This window comes from Hypoxylon trugodes, assembly GCF_022578975.1.
Source record: "Hypoxylon trugodes strain CBS 135444 unplaced genomic scaffold F4822scaffold_10, whole genome shotgun sequence".
In the NCBI taxonomy this organism is placed as follows: Eukaryota; Fungi; Ascomycota; class Sordariomycetes; order Xylariales; family Hypoxylaceae; genus Hypoxylon; species Hypoxylon trugodes.
Genome location: NW_026250025.1, coordinates 1,584,632 through 1,603,838, shown reverse-complemented (window position 1 = coordinate 1,603,838; position 19,207 = coordinate 1,584,632). Strand labels below are relative to the sequence as shown.

At 47.9% G+C, this 19,207-nt stretch overlaps 7 protein-coding genes across 7 annotated transcripts; 1 reads left to right on the top strand and 6 right to left on the bottom strand.

Moving 5' to 3' along the window:
* Window positions 1-4,851: 4,851 nt before the first annotated feature.
* Window positions 4,852-6,943, bottom strand: F4822DRAFT_62962 (XLF-domain-containing protein). Its single transcript, XM_051463767.1, has one exon. It carries the CDS (start codon window positions 6,820-6,822, stop codon window positions 5,113-5,115), a length of 1,710 nt encoding a protein of 569 aa, XP_051309947.1. The 5' UTR covers window positions 6,823-6,943; the 3' UTR covers window positions 4,852-5,112.
* A 167-nt stretch (window positions 6,944-7,110) lies between these two features.
* F4822DRAFT_418921 (uncharacterized protein) lies at window positions 7,111-8,774 on the bottom strand. Its single transcript, XM_051459570.1, has one exon. It carries the CDS (start codon window positions 7,888-7,890, stop codon window positions 7,639-7,641), a length of 252 nt encoding a protein of 83 aa, XP_051309946.1. The 5' UTR covers window positions 7,891-8,774; the 3' UTR covers window positions 7,111-7,638.
* Window positions 8,775-8,952: 178 nt separating this feature from the next.
* F4822DRAFT_440313 (uncharacterized protein) lies at window positions 8,953-9,775 on the bottom strand (the record flags this gene model as incomplete). Its single annotated transcript, XM_051462736.1, has 4 exons — window positions 8,953-9,321; window positions 9,376-9,486; window positions 9,539-9,661; window positions 9,716-9,775. 4 exons carry the CDS (start codon window positions 9,773-9,775, stop codon window positions 8,953-8,955), a joined length of 663 nt encoding a protein of 220 aa, XP_051309945.1.
* Window positions 9,776-10,281: 506 nt separating this feature from the next.
* On the bottom strand, window positions 10,282-12,713 carry F4822DRAFT_418920 (uncharacterized protein). Its single transcript, XM_051459569.1, has 2 exons — window positions 12,213-12,713; window positions 10,282-12,156 (listed from the first exon to the last, which is right to left on the bottom strand). Exons 1-2 carry the CDS (start codon window positions 12,616-12,618, stop codon window positions 10,448-10,450), a joined length of 2,115 nt encoding a protein of 704 aa, XP_051309944.1. The 5' UTR covers window positions 12,619-12,713; the 3' UTR covers window positions 10,282-10,447.
* Window positions 12,714-13,244: 531 nt separating this feature from the next.
* F4822DRAFT_434109 (uncharacterized protein) lies at window positions 13,245-13,988 on the bottom strand (the record flags this gene model as incomplete). The annotated part of the gene is made up of 2 exons (XM_051461947.1): window positions 13,245-13,480; window positions 13,613-13,988. The coding sequence occupies 2 exons, from the start codon at window positions 13,986-13,988 to the stop codon at window positions 13,245-13,247; spliced, it is 612 nt and encodes a 203-aa protein (XP_051309943.1).
* A 579-nt stretch (window positions 13,989-14,567) lies between these two features.
* On the bottom strand, window positions 14,568-17,077 carry F4822DRAFT_62916 (MFS general substrate transporter). Its single transcript, XM_051463766.1, has 4 exons — window positions 16,020-17,077; window positions 15,083-15,956; window positions 14,873-14,978; window positions 14,568-14,812 (listed from the first exon to the last, which is right to left on the bottom strand). The coding sequence occupies exons 1-4, from the start codon at window positions 16,440-16,442 to the stop codon at window positions 14,581-14,583; spliced, it is 1,635 nt and encodes a 544-aa protein (XP_051309942.1). The 5' UTR covers window positions 16,443-17,077; the 3' UTR covers window positions 14,568-14,580.
* Window positions 17,078-19,192, top strand: F4822DRAFT_62915 (NAD-binding Rossmann fold oxidoreductase family protein). The gene has a single exon (XM_051463765.1). It carries the CDS (start codon window positions 17,713-17,715, stop codon window positions 19,036-19,038), a length of 1,326 nt encoding a protein of 441 aa, XP_051309941.1. The 5' UTR covers window positions 17,078-17,712; the 3' UTR covers window positions 19,039-19,192.
* Window positions 19,193-19,207: the final 15 nt, after the last annotated feature.

Sequence of the window (19,207 nt, the reverse complement as noted above, 5' to 3'; positions counted from 1 at the left end):
TATGTCAGGGTCGCTATTAGCGAGTAAAACAGGGCAATATTCCCCTTACACGGTTTCTCGCAGATCCTTAGGAAATTAAAAATAATTGCCGAATATCGATCAAAGAAATTTTGCCATCCGATGTTACAAATTCTACATTCTTATCTTACAGTCGCTCATTTCGAGTCGTACAAATCATCATAGGCTTCCATCCCATCATAATGCGCTTTAGTCAGTAGACCTGAAATTTTAGGGCTCTATCCGACACATAGCTAGCGCTGTTTGCCCGCGAGTCAGGGACCCAAGAGGCCTAAAATTGTACCTGTAATGTGGGATATATGTACCCAGACTAAATGTACTATGTTGATTCATCGGGCCTAGTAACACACACAATACTGCACTATCTTGTTACCCCTTAGCCCCTCGTGTTCTGCGGCGGATAGGCCCTTCCTTGATGTAGGTGAGATATGAGATACCATGGCTAGGGATATTAGAGGCGCTGGACAGCGCGTATTAGAAGGTGCTTGGAATGTTTGCTTCGCCGCGCGGTAGTATATAATGCGTGAAGCGCTTATACACACACATTAATTAATGACACCTACAAAATTATCATGAATTGATAAAGGACTTTTAGTTCAGTCAATACGTCCGTAAGCTAGGAGTATCACATATCGGAATGAAGTCACATACAGATTATGATAGGAGATACTGAAGCCCCGATAAGTGTAAGACCGAAATTACGGTATTATATTATACGCTAGATCTATTATATCGGCTTAATTGTGTCAGTTAAGTAAAAATAATCATTATTCTGCGTTCAGAATACCCCGAGATCACCAGCGATTCTAGAAGCGACATATCTGGCACCCACCGACTTACCCACATCGGTATTTGAATAACGGTCTAGCTAACTTGGCAAAACTAAATGACTGAACGCTAAAATTTGCCATCGAATATTCTCTATGGGGACTAGATCTATCAAGAAACGGACTATTTCTTCCTACCTAAAATTCTCAGGGGGTGGACCCCATGAATCGACGCTACGGGGTGATCACGGTTCTAGCGTGTTAGTACTATGCTTCGTATCTCATTGTGGTTAGTATTTGTAGCCCAATATTTAGCACTATGGAAATACACTAGATAATGCTTGACCTAACTCCTCCACATCCGTCATAGTGGTTACTCAATTTCGTAGCTATCGCTAGGACTTACCTACTTGAAGACCTAGGCGTCGGCAGATAGGGGATAATCAAGTGAAATAGAGTGAAAAGAACCAAACTAGTCCTCTGCAGATTAAAAAATCTCCACCCCCACTGGTTGACTGTATATATGAGACTGGCTACTATTGCTTTAATATGGACAGCTGAGTACTCCAAAATCACAAGCTTCGCGATCTTGTGGGACTCAGTTCGTTGCCACAGTGCTATAGGTGGTTGATGCGCTACTACCGTTGACGAACAGGGTCATCTGTTATTTCCCACTCTCTTAGCTCATGTACCCCTTTTCATATCCTTGGCTATATGAAGAGATGAACGACTTTAGCGCACCTACCTGCTTCTACTTGGCGGGTCTAACCTCCTACGAAAGCGGTTGTGTAACGAGGGAAATAAAATAACAGCCGTGGGTCAGTTATGTTACCCAGGGTATATCCTGTTTCGCCCTGGCTACGTAGTACACACGTCGAAAGATCGCCTACCACGTAGGGCTCCCAGAACGTCTATTGGCTCCCTAAGTCCGTAGTCCTCTGTACCCTCTACTTCTATTTCGATTGTAATTAACCATTAGAGAAGACCCGGAAGAGGAGAAACCACTCAAGGATCCGCGTGGGGTGAGTATTATAGAGATGGAGCTAACTAAGAGACTCATACATGGCATTCCTAGCCCGTAGGCACCTGAGATAGGGAAGCTAGTAGTCGCAGGTGGGTGATGTACATGTACCTAGCGTCATCTGATCAGAACCTAACACAGTTGAAGCTCGAGAGACTGATCTACAGCTAGCTGCTTTCTAGCGGCCTGAGAACATACCTAGGCACCTTTCCGCTGGAGACCATTAGCGCCTAACCAACTACCTAACGGCCCTGAAAAAGGCACACCGGGGCCGTGGCTACGTAATTTTCAGTGAGCAAGAACAGCCGATTTCTGAGACAAAAGCTTTGTGCCTGCTATTTACTACCCACGCTGGTGTCATAAGACCACGTGGCGACGGCCTCGTCACACTTTCCTAGCGGTGTCATAGGACGTTTACTAACTATCTCAAGTAGCTCGAAAAAGAGGTCTCCCATCGGGAAGCGACATCATCCATGCTTGTTCTACCTACAGCCTACGCACGTATCTCACCCTAGTCCCCGCCAAGGTTCCACGTACCTGAGTAAGGCACTCGCAGTAGTGGTAAAAAAAGGGGAGAAAAGAGAGAAGAACAAAGTCTTTCTTTCCAACAGTATAGACTGGCCTGAGCCGTTAATTATGATTTAGGTAATATTGCATTGCATCAGGGACACCCCATACATCCCTGTGCACCGTCGGCAAAGAATACCGACCCACTAAGGTACAGGGCGCTGAACAGAACGATATGGAGGGCGTTCAGGGCGTCTTACGGTTGACACTCAAGCTAGATACCTACGTAGGTACCCATACCGGCGTGTAACTAAACCCTACGAGAAAGATTTACATCGACAGTTAGCCTACCGACCCCGAATGATCTGCCTAAACTAAGCCTCCATTTTATGTCATCTTCAAAGCATAGACTAATTGTCACGATGATCATTAGTGCCCAACGTTACAAGTCTATCTACCGAATAACGCCACGCACGAACGAACGAACGGTAATAAGCCGGCAGTAGGGGAAAAGAAAAGGGAACAAGAAGGGGTCCAACGGCGGGTAGAGACGACACTGGAGGCTGGGTACTTAGCGCTCGGCTTTCAAAACGCCTTAATTTCGTCCCTGGGATGTATGTACCTGACAAGGTTTTGCGGACTCTTTTCCTCCAACCACAGCGACCCGGTGGGCGGCTCTGTTTACCTCCATAAGTCATCCATACATTCGCACCTGAATACCTATACATAGCCCGTGCGCGATTTCTATCGTTAGGCATGTATGTAAGTAAATAGAGCACCTGGTCCCGGCGCGACATAGGCGGAGCACAGCACAGCGCAGCGGGAGGGGGTGGATGTCCATCTTTCTATCGTTACACAGGCATAATATTCACCCTACATCCCATCTTACTATACATCCACAGCTACCTGCCTCCAAGACGCGTAGGGACAGACATCCATGTACCACCTAGACACCCCCATCCACATAGGTAGATACAGGTAACACGAAAACGTCGAACGAACAACGACCTCCTATGAAGCTAGTACATAGCTAGCTGTCCATCTCTACCGAAAAGTTCCGAGACAACAGGACCCCTGCGCCCTAGCACAGAGCCGTCCTGCCATAGGTAGATCTGTGCGCATATCCACTTTCTTGGATAAGGCAGAATTAACGATACCCTAGATACCTAGCCTAGAATATTTCGGGGTGATAAAAGAGCGCGAGTAATAAGAAGGGAGTAATGAGAGACGGACGTAGGTGGATGATTGACGTGTTTTGGACGGGAACGGAGCGAAATGTTGACGGCCAGGGACAGTCCATTGTGCGACGTGCATACATACATCCATTCATACGTTACTTGCTGCATGTAGGTAATATGCTATGATCGACATATGCCTCCAATGATTACTGGGTTACTAGGTAGGTACATACATACAGGACATAATTGTCCTAGAAGAACTATATTTCGTGTAACTAAGCTGGGGTACTGTAATGGGTCACTGGCGCATACCTCCAAACGTGCCTCATTACCTATTCCCATTCATTCGTCCACCAACCTCTCGGTACGCTATGTATATCAATTTACACCTACCAGAAAGAGTCAAAAGCGGACGTGAAACAATAGCGTGATGAACATTCTCAAGAGACAACAAGCCGCCACCAGCAAGGATCAGAATCTGCATCAAGCCCATCATCACTTAAACTAGACAGCATGACTTACAGGGCAACGACCTGGGTACATATCGTGCATTAGCGTTGCCTCCAGAGGAGGTCTGGAATAGTTACACGGCGTCAAGGGGTTTGACGAGAAGCAGCACTAGGAAGTGAATCCCCCATGCGACAATCAATTTATGCTATGTCATGGGTACCAATATGGATGGTAGGTAGTCGGGTGGCAGCACTGACGTCGGGGCTTTTCGAGATCGTGGGAGGCGATGACCGGGTAGCGTGACAGGTGGATCGACAGGAAATAGAATCCTTCGCTTCGTTCATTCGCTTGTCAACATGACATCCATGGTAGTTGCGTCCGTCTTTTCCGTAGGATCGAAGTTAGACGAGATGAATCGCCCTATCCGACACGTACATAGTCAACCGACACTCAGACGTGCAATCTCATCGGATCGTGAACTTGAGTGGTATATTGAAGGCGTAAATCCGCGGTTTAGTCGTCTTGGCATCCAAGACATGAGGCTACTAGAGGATTACCAGGAAATGAAAGGCTTGCTGTCGACCGGCTTATCATCGAATCCCGCCGGACTGTTTAGCATAAAATGCCACGTTGTCTTGGCATTCTCGTGAAGGAAGCTGTCATGAGTGCCCTTACCTAAGCGCGAAATCGAATCAAACCGCCCCGTTCGCAGGTGTGTAACGGAAGATCTCGTCTCTATGTGACTTCAGCTCGCGTGTGATATTCTTAGGTCTGTGCTAATTGGCAAGGGCGATGGCGCGCTTCTCTTCTTTCGTGACGTTGAAACCCTGTTGCAGTCGCATGACCTTAAAGGATGAGGACAGGCAGCAGTTGACGCTAATCGAGGGAATACGACGGCGATGATCTCGAAAATTCTTCGACTAGTAAGGATTCATTGCAGACCTGCCATGGTTTTGGTAGTAGGCGAGGCCGAGTTGTAGGCAAACTTCATCACGATTCCTAAGGGTGTAGTTTCACGCTAGTTGAATAGACCATAGAGCAGCCCGAAATGGTTATCCAGGAAGCCAGATTAGAATGAAGCAGGAATGTACGGGATATAATTCAATCTTGATCGCAATGAAATCAAGGGTATCTACTTCGAACGATAATAACTCAGATGCTAGACGATGCATTAGAACCTTCTCTTTTTCTTCGTCGGGGCAGCCGCCTTGCGTTCGAGTTCCTTGGCTAGCTCGGCCCGCCTGCGCTCGGTCCTCTGCTCTTCTGTTTCGGGCTCTGCCGCCACCAAGGGCGATTCAGATCGTGGTCGTTTTCCATCGATATCCGGCTTCTTGCCGATAGCCCCAATCTTTCGTGCCACGGGCTTCGCCGGACTTGTCGTAGTCAGGGGGCTTCCCACCTTGGGACTTGCCACTTTCAGTTCTTCACGTGGCTCTGGCGTAGCTCTAGCTTTAGATTTGCCGCCTATCCTCCCTAGCCCAGCCCTCTTTGGTTGATTGGCAGTATGTGGTGGCGACGAGCGGGTCTGAGCATCAGATGGTCCTTCATTATGGCCCTCAGAGTCAGATCCAGATGCTGTTTCGTCATCATCCTTGCTTGGTAAGGGTATTGGAGATGAAGCGTTTGCTGGCGGCGAGGATTCCTTAGATTTGCCAATAGTCCCTATTCGATTGTTTGTTCTGTTTTGGGGTTCTCGCTTTGCTGGCTCTGTTTCAGATTCCGATGGTGTATCCTCATCATCTGCAGGTACAGTTTGGGAAGATTGACTTGCAGAAATGTCTCGACTAGCCTTATTCTTGCCCCCAACGGCGCCGATTCGGGAACGAGGTTTCTGCTGAGCCGGAGCCGGAGGGCTTCCAGAAACCTTTACCGGCCCGTCTTCGTCGTCATCCGTGTTTTCATCGGCGGCCCCTGCACCGGCATATCTCCGCCTACGAGATTGCAAGTCGGACGGAATGGCCTGTACCTGAAAGTCGTCATCTCCATCCTTGGTTGTGTTACTATCCGACGGAGGCGTATCCTGCGGCTTCTCTGGCGTCTCTTTCTGGGGTATGATGGCGGCAGTTGGATGGGAGCTAAGCTTGGTCCACCAGTCATTAAGTTGGGCAGAGGGGGCGACCTCTGGGTTCATGTTACACTGTAACCCCGTTTCGGCGAAGAATTTATGCATCAGGGACGATACGTCCGGAGGAAACTGTTGGTTACTAGTAGCTCCTGTCCTCCATTCGTCTTCGTTAAAGGCAGCAAGACCTTTAACATGTTGCTCAGCCCGGGTTCGGGAGAGCTTGCGCTTCCCGGACAACGAGCTGAATACGTATTCCAATCCAGTCTGATTGGCCTCCAGCTTGTCGACGAGCTTCGTGATCACAGCATCCTTTTCTTTGAGCCTCGTTACAAGGTCTTCTATCTCCAACGTACGTAGATGATGTGCTTGGATGAGAGGTAGGACGAGTTCTGAGGCTAGTCCAACCGGTGGGCATTTTGTCAAATAGATGGGCCACTTGAGCGGCTTGAGGGGCTCGGGTAACACGCATGTGACGTGAAGGACCAGACCGCCTTCCACTGTCCTATCTGCCGACGAAGCGGATATACTAAGGCTAGTTGTGGGGTGGTCCGGTGACGCGGGATCGAAGGCCGCGTTAAGCTTGGAGAGGAAGACGATCCATTGATTGGGATCGCCGTCGCTCAAGTCAATACTTGTGTTCTCTTGTAAACTTCGTAATAGGATACCCTTCCGATCAAGAGCCTCAACCCACACGTTGGCAAGATCGGTGACATGAAATGTGTACGACGAAGTACCGAAACGTGGTGAGATCATGAGAGCCGGAAGGTCGGGAAATGCCGGCAGAGGATGCCATTTTGAACCCGACGCCATTTCCATTATGTATTTCGAAATCGTGCACAAATCATCGGAGACGGTAAATCAAAGTAAGGTTTACATAAAATCGCGAAATGTGTGGATGCGAAAAAGAGGCAAGATGATGAAAAGTTGAAGATTGAGTTGGCGATGATGAGGCAGCCACATCGTCGGCGGCGTACAGTGCCTTCCATTGCAGCCTAGCGATCGCACGGTGTCACGTGAGCATATATCGCTGCGCCTCAATCACACCGCCTACTTAGGTAATCTGAGGCTCAATTTCACGATGCTTAGTAACACTCCCCGCCCCACCTCTTTTTTCCCTCCTTTCTCACGATACCATCACCTCACCCTCGAAATGAAGCCGAAGCCGCGTATAGTTAAGTCATGTACTACATTCCACTTAGAAATGAATTTAGAATGTGCTTTGTTCTCTTAAAACCTATTCTCTAGTAGACACGGAGGTAACGCGGACGATTACCCCCACATCAAGCCCTGCCAATTCAGTCCATGAAACGAGAATGTTGTTTTGGAAATACAGCGCCCGCTTGCTAAATCTTTAGGGATCGTTTATTACGTATCTCCAAATATGGAGACGGTGCCGTAATCCAGAAGCATCCATTATGCTTGACCGCCGCGACAAAATTCCACCGCTGGCTGGAGCAACAATCTGGGCGAGTTTGAAAGCCGAGGCAATAGATCTACCAGTATTGAGATATCGGCCACCTAACAAGTCTCGCCTTGCCGACGATGATCATGAACTCAAGTTTATCTAATTCAACATCGTGAGCTAAGTATGTAAGATATCAGAGAAAATATGTGAACCAACGCCGTCCATTATCACCTCGTCCACCTTCCTCCAAGTCGCGACGCCAAGCCAAGTCCAACCAACAACAAAGGTACAGTCCTTCCGGCCTCCCCCACACCGAGCCCATAATCCCAGGTAACCAAGTACCTCCTTGAAGCATCATCTTTACGCGCGTAGATGGGACCAGACGTCGGCAAACGCGTTACATCCAAGCTGTCCGTACCCAGCGGACCGACTACAACCGTAGCAAAAGAAAAAAGTAGATTACACACCGACGAAAGCATAGAAGCCTTCTGGAACGCTGCGCAACGGCTTCACGCGTCGTCTACCCCATCTACGTCGCACCGTTACGGCGCAAGGAGCCGCATCTCAGCAGCCGTCACCCGTCCGCAAAGGCTACCTGCACTCCTCCCACCACCTTAGCGTCCGCGAAACGGGGCGCTCTCCACATGGGACTAGTCAGTCTCTCATCGCTGTCGGGGTTTAGCTTAAAGCCCGTCTCCTACGTCGGTCGGTCACGCCTACTCACGCCGATCTTGTGTCCTTTTTCTATCTACCTCTGCCATCGCCCCTGTGCGACGTGAGGACACGCATATCCATCCAGTCACGGCACTTTGCTTGCCGATAGATAGCGAGAGCTTTACGTCACTACCCGTAGAGCCGATGACGCATAGCCGTCTTTTGAAATGAGGCTCTTAGGTCGGAGATGAGAGGCTTTCGTCATACATGTACACATTCGAAAAGAATTATACTGGCCTTTTCGAAGATGATGTACGCAAGGTCACGTTTTCGTGGCTCGAGCTCCTTACTTTGGATGTATCAAGGCACACCGCCACGACGAAAGTAGTTTTTATCCCTAGAGCTAGTCAAGGTTCCCAGTGCCTCATACAAATCTACCACCTCGGTGGAGCATCCTACACCCTCAATGAGGTAACAACTCCGGTCACTATTAGATGGCATGTCTAGTTCCAGCGGGAATTTCTATTACGGCGCCCAAATTCATTAGCGCTTGAAATACTAAATAGTTTGGCTATGCTATATGTTCAACTCGTTTTGCTGGTCGAACATGACGAAAAGGGACAGTCAATGTATGATTCCAATCATGTAAGATATGTTACTGCTCGTATATTAGGTACCTAATGAGTGCTAGAATGAATCAAAGACAAGCGATAGCATGATATAATTGTAAATCTTCCATTTGTCTTTTTAACTCAGCGTCATTTGAAGATCCCATAGCGAAAGAGCTACACCATGTAGGTTGTACTAAGATATAGGAGGCTCCCTTGATGAGAACGCATCGAATTGCAGGAGAATAAGGCCGAGCGATATGGGTTCCATCGCAGCAATCAACAATCTGGATCATCTTGTTCGCAGCAATGATCCCCATCCCCACCAACAATAATATTCCATCCACCGCTATCGAATATTTGCGCCTTTAGAGTCTCCATACCCTTTTCTCTTGGAAACTGGGTGCAATTCGTCATTCCAATGAGCTGCAAGATGTAAGGGTTTAGGTTTTCGCAGGGAAAGGAAATGCTCTTGTCATTGTCGTTGCAAAACCAGATCTTAGTATATTGAAAACAATAGACCACGGAACATTTGCGGGGGCCTGCGTCTACACCGCAGTTCTTGTGAAGTTGCTGCAAGTAATCGTAGCCCATTAGAGCTAGTGATCTAAACCCGGGTTTGCAATTAGGAGTGCAAAGAGAGTGAGTCTATTCGAAGATGTCAATATCAAATACCAGAGGAAGTAACTAACGGGAACATACAATAGATTTCTCTGTACTGCTTCTACCGGTTAGGCTGGTCGGCGGAGCAGCAGATTGGAAGTCATCCCATTCGAAATCGGGCTTGATTCTTCGAATCTGGGCAAAGATGCTCTACCATGTGTTAGAACTCTTTTAGAATGCGTTAGAGTTTGATCTCACATACCCTGAAGTTACCGTTAAACTTCATCACCTCACCACCTGGCTCGATAGCTCCTTCCATGGAAAGAGGAACGACGGTGTACCCTTCAATTGGCGAAACGGGAGTGTTGAATGGGGTAAGCGTATTCTATTAAGATCTAGTCAGCCTTGGTGACTGCTTGGATGAATGGAAGCATCCTACAATAGCTCTCATACTTGCAAAGGCAGCCACGCCGGTAAACATAGAGATAATGACCTTCATTGTGACAAATTCGGATGATATACCGAGATCAGGATTTGTGGTTGAGGTATCAGGTTCTCCGGTGGGTAGATTGGTAGAGTTAGATGGAAGAAAGGAGAAGGGCGATGGTGATAGAAATTGTAAAGTGGTAAGATAACTCAAACTTAGATGATAGGCCTAGTATTATAGGATAGTACTTTCCAAATCAATAAGGTATGAGCAAGTTAGGTACAGCGTGACTTCCTCCTTCATGTGTGAATATTCACTCACATCGTACCATTTAAGATTAATACTACCCCATGCTATTGCCAACATTAAAAGTAGATCCTTACGATAGCAAACCGTAATTAATCACTGCCTTGGCGTTAAATATACCAACCAACCATAATCAATTAAAGTATCTAAGTAACATGTATTAGACACAACATCATAGGATCTACCCATACATATACACAAGCACTTCGCGAGTAATTCGTTACTTATTCAGTCAATTCTCAGATATGACATCCCATAAGAGGAAATAAACATTAATGGATCCATCGTCTATGTAGATGCATTATACATGTAACGCTATAATTGGTGAGCCCGGGTACCCGTCCCAGTAGATCTCTCCATAACTGTCTGCCTAAGTAGGTATATACATGACTAAAAAAAGACATCATGACTAAGAACCTTTGAGCGTCTATTATTTTTTTATGGGTTATCTGATGTCTTGGGAGTGGGATTCTTGGGAGTCTTGGGTGTCTTCGGGGGTTTTGGAGAGCTCAAATAAGTCGAAGCTGCTCTCTTCAAGCTTGCACTTCCCTCTTGTCTTTTCATTCTATCTTCTCTGGCTTGTGCTCTCCTTGCTGCTCTCTCGTCCCTACTAGCTCTAGCGTCTTGAGGTGCTGGAGGCGGAGTGCCAACGTAAGGGCTAGGTTGTCGTGCGGCAATCGCGGCCAGCACCTTCGGCTTCACCGCTGGAGTACTAGGGTCCATGGTTATACCACCACGTCCGCCACGACCACCGCGACCACCGCGACTACCACGACTGCCACGACTGCCACGACTGCCACGACTGCCACGACTGCCACGACTGCCACGAGCACCGCGGGCGCCACGGCCTCGCGAACCTCGACCACGACTACCACCAGCTGTACTGCTACCGCCAACAGTACTGCCGCCGCCGCCCGCCGGACTGCTACTTTGTGGAATAGTACCACCCCCACCACCTGGGGGACTACTACTAGTTCCTGCGCCGCCACCAATGCTTGAGCTGCCACCGTCACTTGCGTCACCGCCGGCGTCGCTTGTTGGTGGGGCAAGACCTCCTGAGGTTGTTGGATCAACAGCTCCTGAGCTTGGAGCAGCACCGCTTACATAATTGCCATCTCGGTCGTGGTCTATATCGTAATAATCTTCCCCAATAAGGGGTCCATACGCATGGTCGGGGTCTACCTGAACTTCTGGAGCGTCGTCGGGCTCATCCTGCTTTTTCGAATCAACCCACACAAGAGGGTTTTTGTTCTTATCAGAGGCGCCCGTTACCCATAAGTCGTGGGGGACCTGGCGATGCCTCAAACCATCAACCGGTAACTGTGCTTTGCCATAGTTTATAGCCTGAATAGGCTCAATGGCTATCCTTGCATTCCAATCTAGAGTATAGAGACACCCTATAGAAGCAAATCCTATCATCTCCGAACGCACTCGGTCTGCGCTGAAAGTTCCTGGGATGGGCTTCCAGAAAGAATGGTCATTATGTACGTGGGGAGTTATACACCACTGCTGACTGATACGATCGAAAAGCGTCCGGAGTATATCGAAAATTCGGAAGCCAAGACCCCATTGATTCGGTTTATATAGTGTTTTATATTGATCGGGATTCTCGAGTGGGCTCCACAACTCTCTCCTTCCAGCGAAATCCCCGGAACCGAGAATGCCGCAACGCGTGAGGATCATCATAATCCTCCTATAAACTTGCGCTTTCTTTACCTCTCCTTGCATCCGATCTGGATCCACGATGGCGATTGACTCGACCCTATCGTAGTATTCGTTGACAAGGAAGGGGTTGTTTTCCTCGGGTGTATAATCTGGGTTTGGTCTCTGGCTCTTCTTAAGATGCATGATGATGAGCATCCAGGCGGGGATTCCAGATTCGGCGGTGTCTATCGCCCAGAAACAGTATTGTCTCCCGAAAAAGGTGTGAAACTCACGAGGGGTATGGTCTTTGTCTCTTGGCTGGCCTTGGGGGAAGTACCTGTCTAATTCTGCTAAGAAGACAGCGTCGTTTACGCCAAAGAGATTTGGCGCGCCCGCTGGAAGCGTATTGATGTCGAACCTCACATTTATGTGCAAAGCCCTCCATAAATGGTGCTCGCACACTGCGAAGGCAGAGGCGCTAACGTGGCTGTCGTTGGCGGACTCTACAGGGTTCTGTATCAGCAATGTACCGCGTAAAGGGGGGAAGGAATATACCTACGAAGTAACTGGAGAGCATCGTACTCTCTCAAAAGATTCATATCCGATCTCCAATTAGGGGGAAGTTTGCCGTCAAAAGTTCTGCGTAACCAACGAGTTGGGTACCATACTCTCCCGCTCCTTTTCTCGGGCTCCGTCGTCACGACGCATGTGCGAATGAGCGCTAGGGCGGTACTAGTATTCCCTACTACAGGATCCCCTAGCTGCGGGCCTTGTTGGTTCGTCCCTTGCTTCGGCATTATGTTCTTCTTCTTCTTCTTCTTGACCACGCCCATCCCCGTACCCATGCCAGCTCCCATGCCAGTTCCCATACCCGTGCCCATACCTGTACCCATACCTGTACCCATACCGGTACCCATTCCGCCGCTCATCCCGGTACCCGGACCCATTCCACCTGGACCTGACATGTTGACTCGATCCAAAGAATTCGCAAAGTGATAAATAGTGCTAAAGTAGAAATGTAAAAGGACTTTCTCCGGCGGATATTTTGTCCTACGCTAGGTATAATCGCAGCTTTTGCAGCTTTTGCAGCTTTCGGTAATGTTTACTATGATACTTAAATTCAATATGTCCTTTGTTCCACAGTTTGCGACACTAAGGTTCTTATCCCGCATGCGGAATACAACAGAATTGGGATATTCCAGGGTTGTCGATACATGGTTCTTTGTGCTTCTCCGCCAAATAATCAAGATGCTTTCGGATATCATCTATGTTATTGTTAGCTGAGTAGCCTACTAGCGTATTCTACTAATAAACCAGAATAGCCTTAGAAACAGGGACACTATGCATTCCTAAGAAATTTCAGCATGAATATATCGAAGATACTTTAATTTATTGTGTTTCTTCAGTCTAGAATACCTATTATATCGGCCCAGGTGCAATATTTCATGACTCACGTATCTTACTCCTATTCCATCACACTCAGTAGCAAGTACATGATTTACATATATACGTATATCTCTTGAAATGTACTTATCTATCTACCTGGGTATCCTATAATGCGTATAACGAATAGAAAAAACTAACTTTTACATCACAAAACGGCGGGTTCACTAAACGTCCAAACCATCATACCCTCTAACATATACTCACACTCCAACACCTTAAGAGCTGGCCGAAACATGCAATGCCAATCCTCTTGAAACATCCTCCCAAACCACGGTTCCATCTCGTTTACCAATTTCAAGCGGTCAATCCATTTCGGTAACCCAGATATGTATCGTAGAATCCATAAGTACATCCGTGGATTGTATACATCTTGGTCTCTTACTAAAACAAGGGGTTAGCCAGTGATACCCTCTTGGGTTGGTGGGGTAGAAAGACATTCAGGGTGTTAGACATGTCTTGACATGGAAAAGGGGAAGGGTGTGGTTTCGAATGGAATACCCAGGTATAACTTACACTTCTCCAGCAAATTCATATACACGATATTATCAAGTTCATTCTTCCGTCGCAACATCGGTTCGCGGTCCATAACTCTGCTCTCCAACTCTATCTTCTCATCATTCTGCATCGATTGTTCCAAAACGGTGGGTTTCGGGGTAGCAAAAGGCAACTGCATACCCCCTAGTCGGGATTTTTTATGTTCCCATCGTCTATACGACTCCTGGCACTTCGGACACCACTCGCCGCTTGCTACGTTTATGAGCCGGAAGCGCCCGAGCTCCCGCTCGCATATACTTGTCTGTCTGCCGAATAGACAGAACTGGTATAATCTGTCCTCGTGGGTCGTCTGGTGCCCGCATACGAATTGTGTTACGATCCAGAAGTAACACATGATGTATTTGCTGTTTCTTAATCCCCTTATTATATTTGCGTTATTTGCTTCCTCTGGTTTGCCTGAGCGTGTTTGAATAAGCGACTTGTCGTTGAGGCTTTTAATTATTACTGTGTAGGATACCTAAATAGGTTAAATTAGTTCCATAAGAGTATATGCCGATACTCTCAAGTAGGATAGATGATTTACCTTAACGAATGCCGTTTGCGCGGGACCTAGGCTGGTGACAAGGGTGTTTGCGATGGTATGAGTATAAAATGACTTTTGGTCCGTCAACCGTAGCTTTGTTTTTTGTTTAAGCTTACTCCGATTTCTGAAAAGGGTTACCAAAATGACACAATGAAATTATTCTGGGCAAGTGACCAGTCAGTCAGCCTTTGTCATGACATGAGTTGGCTACTTGTTCTAAAGGGAGGCTTAGACGTATAAGAATACATCCCTAGACAAAGGTGAGCAATAATTATTGTTATAGTTTATACCCATAAACAATGTTCAGACTGGTCTCTAAATGAACTTGTTCTAAATTTTGTAAAATGGGGTTTTGTAGCATTATCTTCTCTGGCGTGAGAGCTTCATACTCCCCTTATTGTATCTAATACACGTAAATGAAGTCTTCATTTTGCAAATCCGGGAGATCATTTAGACCATTATCGTCCTCGATGTTGCTTGTGGTCTGCTCGTTTTGCTCAAGTTCGACGGCCTTGCTCTCCTGCATATCCTTCCTTCTCACCATGGATTCGTCAACAATATTAGCTTGTTTTCCAAGCTCTTCTCGCTTCTTCGCATGCCACTTGTTCAATACCATGAGATACATCGGGATAAGTCTATATCGCTAATTAGTATACGGTTGGGGATTTAGGAATGATATAAAGAGAATTACTTACAAACCAAGCGCGCCAACAGTGACAAACATGACTAGATTGGCAATAAGACCAGGACGGTACAATGGCGCGTCCTTTGTATTATACAGAAGAGGACCAATAATGTTTCCTGCTTGAAGTTAGCACCAAATTGATTCTAAACATGAGACAATAGGCGAACAAAGAAACACAAAGAACACAAAAATTCCGCGTGGAGCATAGGTCATTACTAACCTGTACACATCCCCATGAACATCATCGCCGAGCTCGTTTTCTTCTTTGTGTCGCCGCCTGTGTTCTGCGCGGACCAGGCATAGACCATCGGAGTAATCGCGCCTAAGCATTGAACCAAATAGTAGCCTAGCAGAAGAACCCCTTTGTTCTTCTCATTGCGAGGCACCGTCAACATAAGGACGGTACCAATGGTAGGCAGACAGCTGAGTCCCGTAATGACAATGCCCTTGCGGGACAATCGAGTAGCTAGCCATGCAGATCCAATAATGATGACAACCTGGATTGCTCCCGTCGGCATGCTGAATAGAATCGCATTGAAATTAGTGAAGCCGAAGTCCTTCAGAATAAGATTTCCGAATGTGCTGATTCCACCACTAGCAATTGAAATCGCGACGATGAGGATGAACCACAACAGCGTCTTGAAATCCGTGAACGTCTCCTTTACGTGGTCCCACTTCCACTGGCGGCTAGCAACACCCATCTGATTCGCACGTAGACGTTCAACGGCAATCATACGTTCATGCTCGCTGAGGTACTTGGCCTCCATAGGTGAGTCGGGCATGAAAATCAAGAACGAAATGCCGAAGATGACGGTGAGAACACCGCAGAAGATGAAGATAGTCTGGTACCGGTAGATCTTATCGCTAACGATGTGGCCAAGTCCGTATGTTACCAGACTACCGACGATGAAAGTCACGCCGTTCATCGCGTTCCAGTACGATGCCCGAAGAGTCTGTTCGGACCGTCGCCACCACATTTGTGTCACTGCCAGACACGACGGGGCGATCATAGCTTCGAAAGAGCCGAGTAGGAATCGCATGGCTAGAAGTGAGCCGAATGTGGTGCATGAAGCCATAATTGCTGCACAAGCGCCCTATAGTTGAATGTCAGTCCACCGGACACATCCGAAAAGCCAACGGAAAGTTGAATTACGTACCCAACAGACAACAGCCGTCCCAATGACCTTACCAGTGGGAAGTTTGACGAGGAGGAAGGCAGCAAGAGGTTGGAAAATGAGTTGTGCGAGGTATAGGATAGATCCGAGCCATGAGTATTCCAGAGACTTGAGGTGGGCATCCTCCATGATTCCGAAGATTGACACATATGATAGGGAGGACTTGTCGAGTTGCTGGAAGAAGTAGGCGCCGAGGATCAGAGGAAGAATTCGTATGTCGATGCGCCGTACGACCTTACGCTCCTCTTCGTATGTGAAAGCGACTTCGCCATGTTCGGCGATGAACTGAGCGGCTTTATCCGCTTTCGAGTTAACGGCGTGAAGTCGTTCAGTGGGCTCTTGAACAGGTGTTATGGCATCGGTGTCAACCGCCGTCGACACCGGCTTCGCTGTATTGTCCGCCATCTTGTCTATGTCTGAGTTGCCTATCGAGGAACAAGTAGGTAACACAAGACGATGTGGAGGGTAGCTGAAGGAAAGGCAGGGCTTATAGGTAGTTATAGATACCGACGATCACTTTCCGAAATCGGGTAGAGGTCAAATTTAACTCCTTATATGAAGAGTGGTTCCGAACACCTGGGATGGTGACAAGCTGGGGATGCGGAGATCCTTGTCGAGGGAACGTTGGTGGCTGGGCGTGGTAACATTTCGGGGGTAGCAACAAGATTCAGTATCATTCGGGGTGAGGCCGACGGTTGACGCGTACTCCTGAGCCATACCGACCCTACCCGTACCTTGACGGACAGTTACACAGCTCATGAGATCGTATACGATAGTGCGACTGCATTATTTCGCAGTTGAATCCTTAATAAAACAGCCACGTGAAGTTTACTGAACTGAACATGTGGGAAGCGTGGTTGATAGGGGAATCATAGCCTCTGATTGGTGGAAATATTAAATTCCGTTAGAAGAAACAATAGAAGTCATAGCTCTGGCCTTCTCGAAGACTAAACCTCGTCATTTGTTAGCCGAGGCCGAGTTACGAATCCGGGTCATAGCGAACGTTAATATATTTAACCGGCATCGTACTATTGTACCTCTTAGTGAAATAGTTCAGGGTTGCGATTGACTTGGGAGTGATCCACTGAGGTTGACTGAAGAGGAAGATGAAAAGACGCGATTGGTCTGGTGGTGACGACTTCGTCCAGTCCAACCCCAGAATCCCCGCAGGATGGATAGTGGAGGCGGAGACGCCCCCCAGATCCGGCTAAATTGACTATCCAATAGATGGATTACCCCCGCCGTTTCTGGGACTCCATTATTCGGCCTCGGCAGATATCTTAGAGGTTTGGACGACCCGTAAAAATCTATAGTATCATACCCAAGAACAGCTTAGGAACTCTTTAGCTCACTTCCCACGTTTAAACATCCATGTGAGAGAGAACCTCACTCACGATACGGCTTCCCTTCTTCAGCTAGCCCAACTAGAGAAGACGCCAAGCCTTAAACAGAACTATAGACTTGGCCTTGGGGGGCAGCGGAGACGTTCTCCAACGTTCTCCAACTCGTGCTTCGCAGGGTATTTACCCGATAGCGGCCATAAGTGAGGGTAGTGATCGCAAGAATATCTCGATAGGAATTTGAGTGTCGTATAAGTTCGTCCGAGAGTAGGCTCATTGTATGCAGACATCATTTCCAGCGTTCCAATTCACATCTCAGAAAACCATCATTCAAGATGGCCGACTTCACAGCCCCCCTCCGCGGCGACACCCGCAAAAAATACGCCATCGTCGGGACCGGCGGGCGCTCCATATTCTTCTACACAGCAATCGCACGAGACTACTCCTCAACCTCCGTCATAGTCGGGCTCTGCGACGTAAACCAAACCCGTCTCAACTACGCCAACTCCAAACTCGAGTCCCTAGGCCACAGCTCCGTACCCACATACCTAGCCACCGATTTCGACCGTATGATCGCAGAGACCAAACCCGACGAAGTAATCGTAACAACCATAGACCGAACGCACAATATCTACATAACACGCGCTCTAGATCTAGGCTGCAACGTGGTAACCGAGAAACCAATGACAATCGACGCGCCCCGCTGCCAATCCATCTTCGACGCCGTGTCCCGGAACCCAAAGCAACGAGTCCGCGTAACCTTCAACTACCGGTACGCCCCGCACAACACCAAAGTATACGAACTCCTGCACTCCGGCGCAATTGGCAAAGTAACAAGCGTGCATTTCGAGTGGATGTTGAACACATCGCACGGCGCGGATTACTTCCGTCGCTGGCATCGGGATAAGCGGAATAGCGGGGGTCTGCTCGTGCATAAGAGCACGCATCACTTTGATTTAGTGAATTTCTGGTTAAGGACTCGACCTGCTACTGTGTATGCACAGGGTGATCTCAAGTTTTACGGGAAGGAGAACGCGGAGTTGAGGGGTGTGCCGCCGTCGGCGTTTTATACGCGTGCGAATGGGAGTGAGGCGGCGAGGAAAGATCCCTTTGCGTTGCACCTTGAGGATCATCCGCAGTTGAAGGCTATGTACCTGGATGCTGAGCATGAGGATGCTTATTACCGGGATCAGAGCGTGTTTGGGGATGGTATCAGTATCGAAGATACGATGAACCTGCTAGTGCGATATCGGAATGGTGCCGTGTTGACGTACTCCTTGACGGCGTACGCGCCGTGGGAGGGATTCCGAGTAAGCTTCAACGGTACGGGCGGTCGATTAGAGATGGAAGTGGTTGAAAACAGTTATGTTAACTCCGGTGGCGATCAAGCAGCCGAAGGATCGCTAGAAAGGCGGACAATCACCCTTCGGAAATTGTTTGAAAAGCCACAGGAAATCGAGATCGACGATGGTGTCGGTGCCCATGGTGGTGGTGATACCGTACTATTGAATGACCTATTCGGCGAACCCACGACAGACGAGTACATGCGTGCGGCTAGCCACGTTGATGGTGCCCTATCTATCTTGACGGGAATTGCCGCAAATAGGTCCATTGCCACGGGAAAAGTGGTCAACGTTGACGATGTACTGAGAATACCATGATAGAATAATTCCGGTTGCTCCATATTTCAATTCTCATAAACATATTATGATATAGATAATTCAAAGATTGATAACCTGAGGGATATGAGCAGAAATCACTCAATATCAAGGATTCGTGAGCACCGAGGCCCTGACAGATAAACAAGTTATTATTATCTAGAGTAATATA

Excerpts from the sequence above, each read along its gene's own strand:
- F4822DRAFT_62962 (XM_051463767.1), bottom strand. The coding sequence starts at position 6,822 with ATGGAAATGGCGTCGGGTTCAAAATGGCATCCTCTGCCGGCATTTCCC.
- F4822DRAFT_418921 (XM_051459570.1), bottom strand. The coding sequence starts at position 7,890 with ATGCTTTCGTCGGTGTGTAATCTACTTTTTTCTTTTGCTACGGTTGTA.
- F4822DRAFT_418920 (XM_051459569.1), bottom strand. The coding sequence starts at position 12,618 with ATGTCAGGTCCAGGTGGAATGGGTCCGGGTACCGGGATGAGCGGCGGA. Across the intron at positions 12,157-12,212 it reads CGATGCTCTCCAGTTACTTC|AGTCCGCCAACGACAGCCAC; the intron begins GTAGGTATATTC and ends AGAACCCTGTAG.
- F4822DRAFT_62916 (XM_051463766.1), bottom strand. The coding sequence starts at position 16,442 with ATGGCGGACAATACAGCGAAGCCGGTGTCGACGGCGGTTGACACCGAT. Across the intron at positions 15,957-16,019 it reads GGACGGCTGTTGTCTGTTGG|GGCGCTTGTGCAGCAATTAT; the intron begins GTACGTAATTCA and ends ATTCAACTATAG. Across the intron at positions 14,979-15,082 it reads GTTCATGGGGATGTGTACAG|GAAACATTATTGGTCCTCTT; the intron begins GTTAGTAATGAC and ends AACTTCAAGCAG.
- F4822DRAFT_62915 (XM_051463765.1), top strand. The coding sequence starts at position 17,713 with ATGGCCGACTTCACAGCCCCCCTCCGCGGCGACACCCGCAAAAAATAC.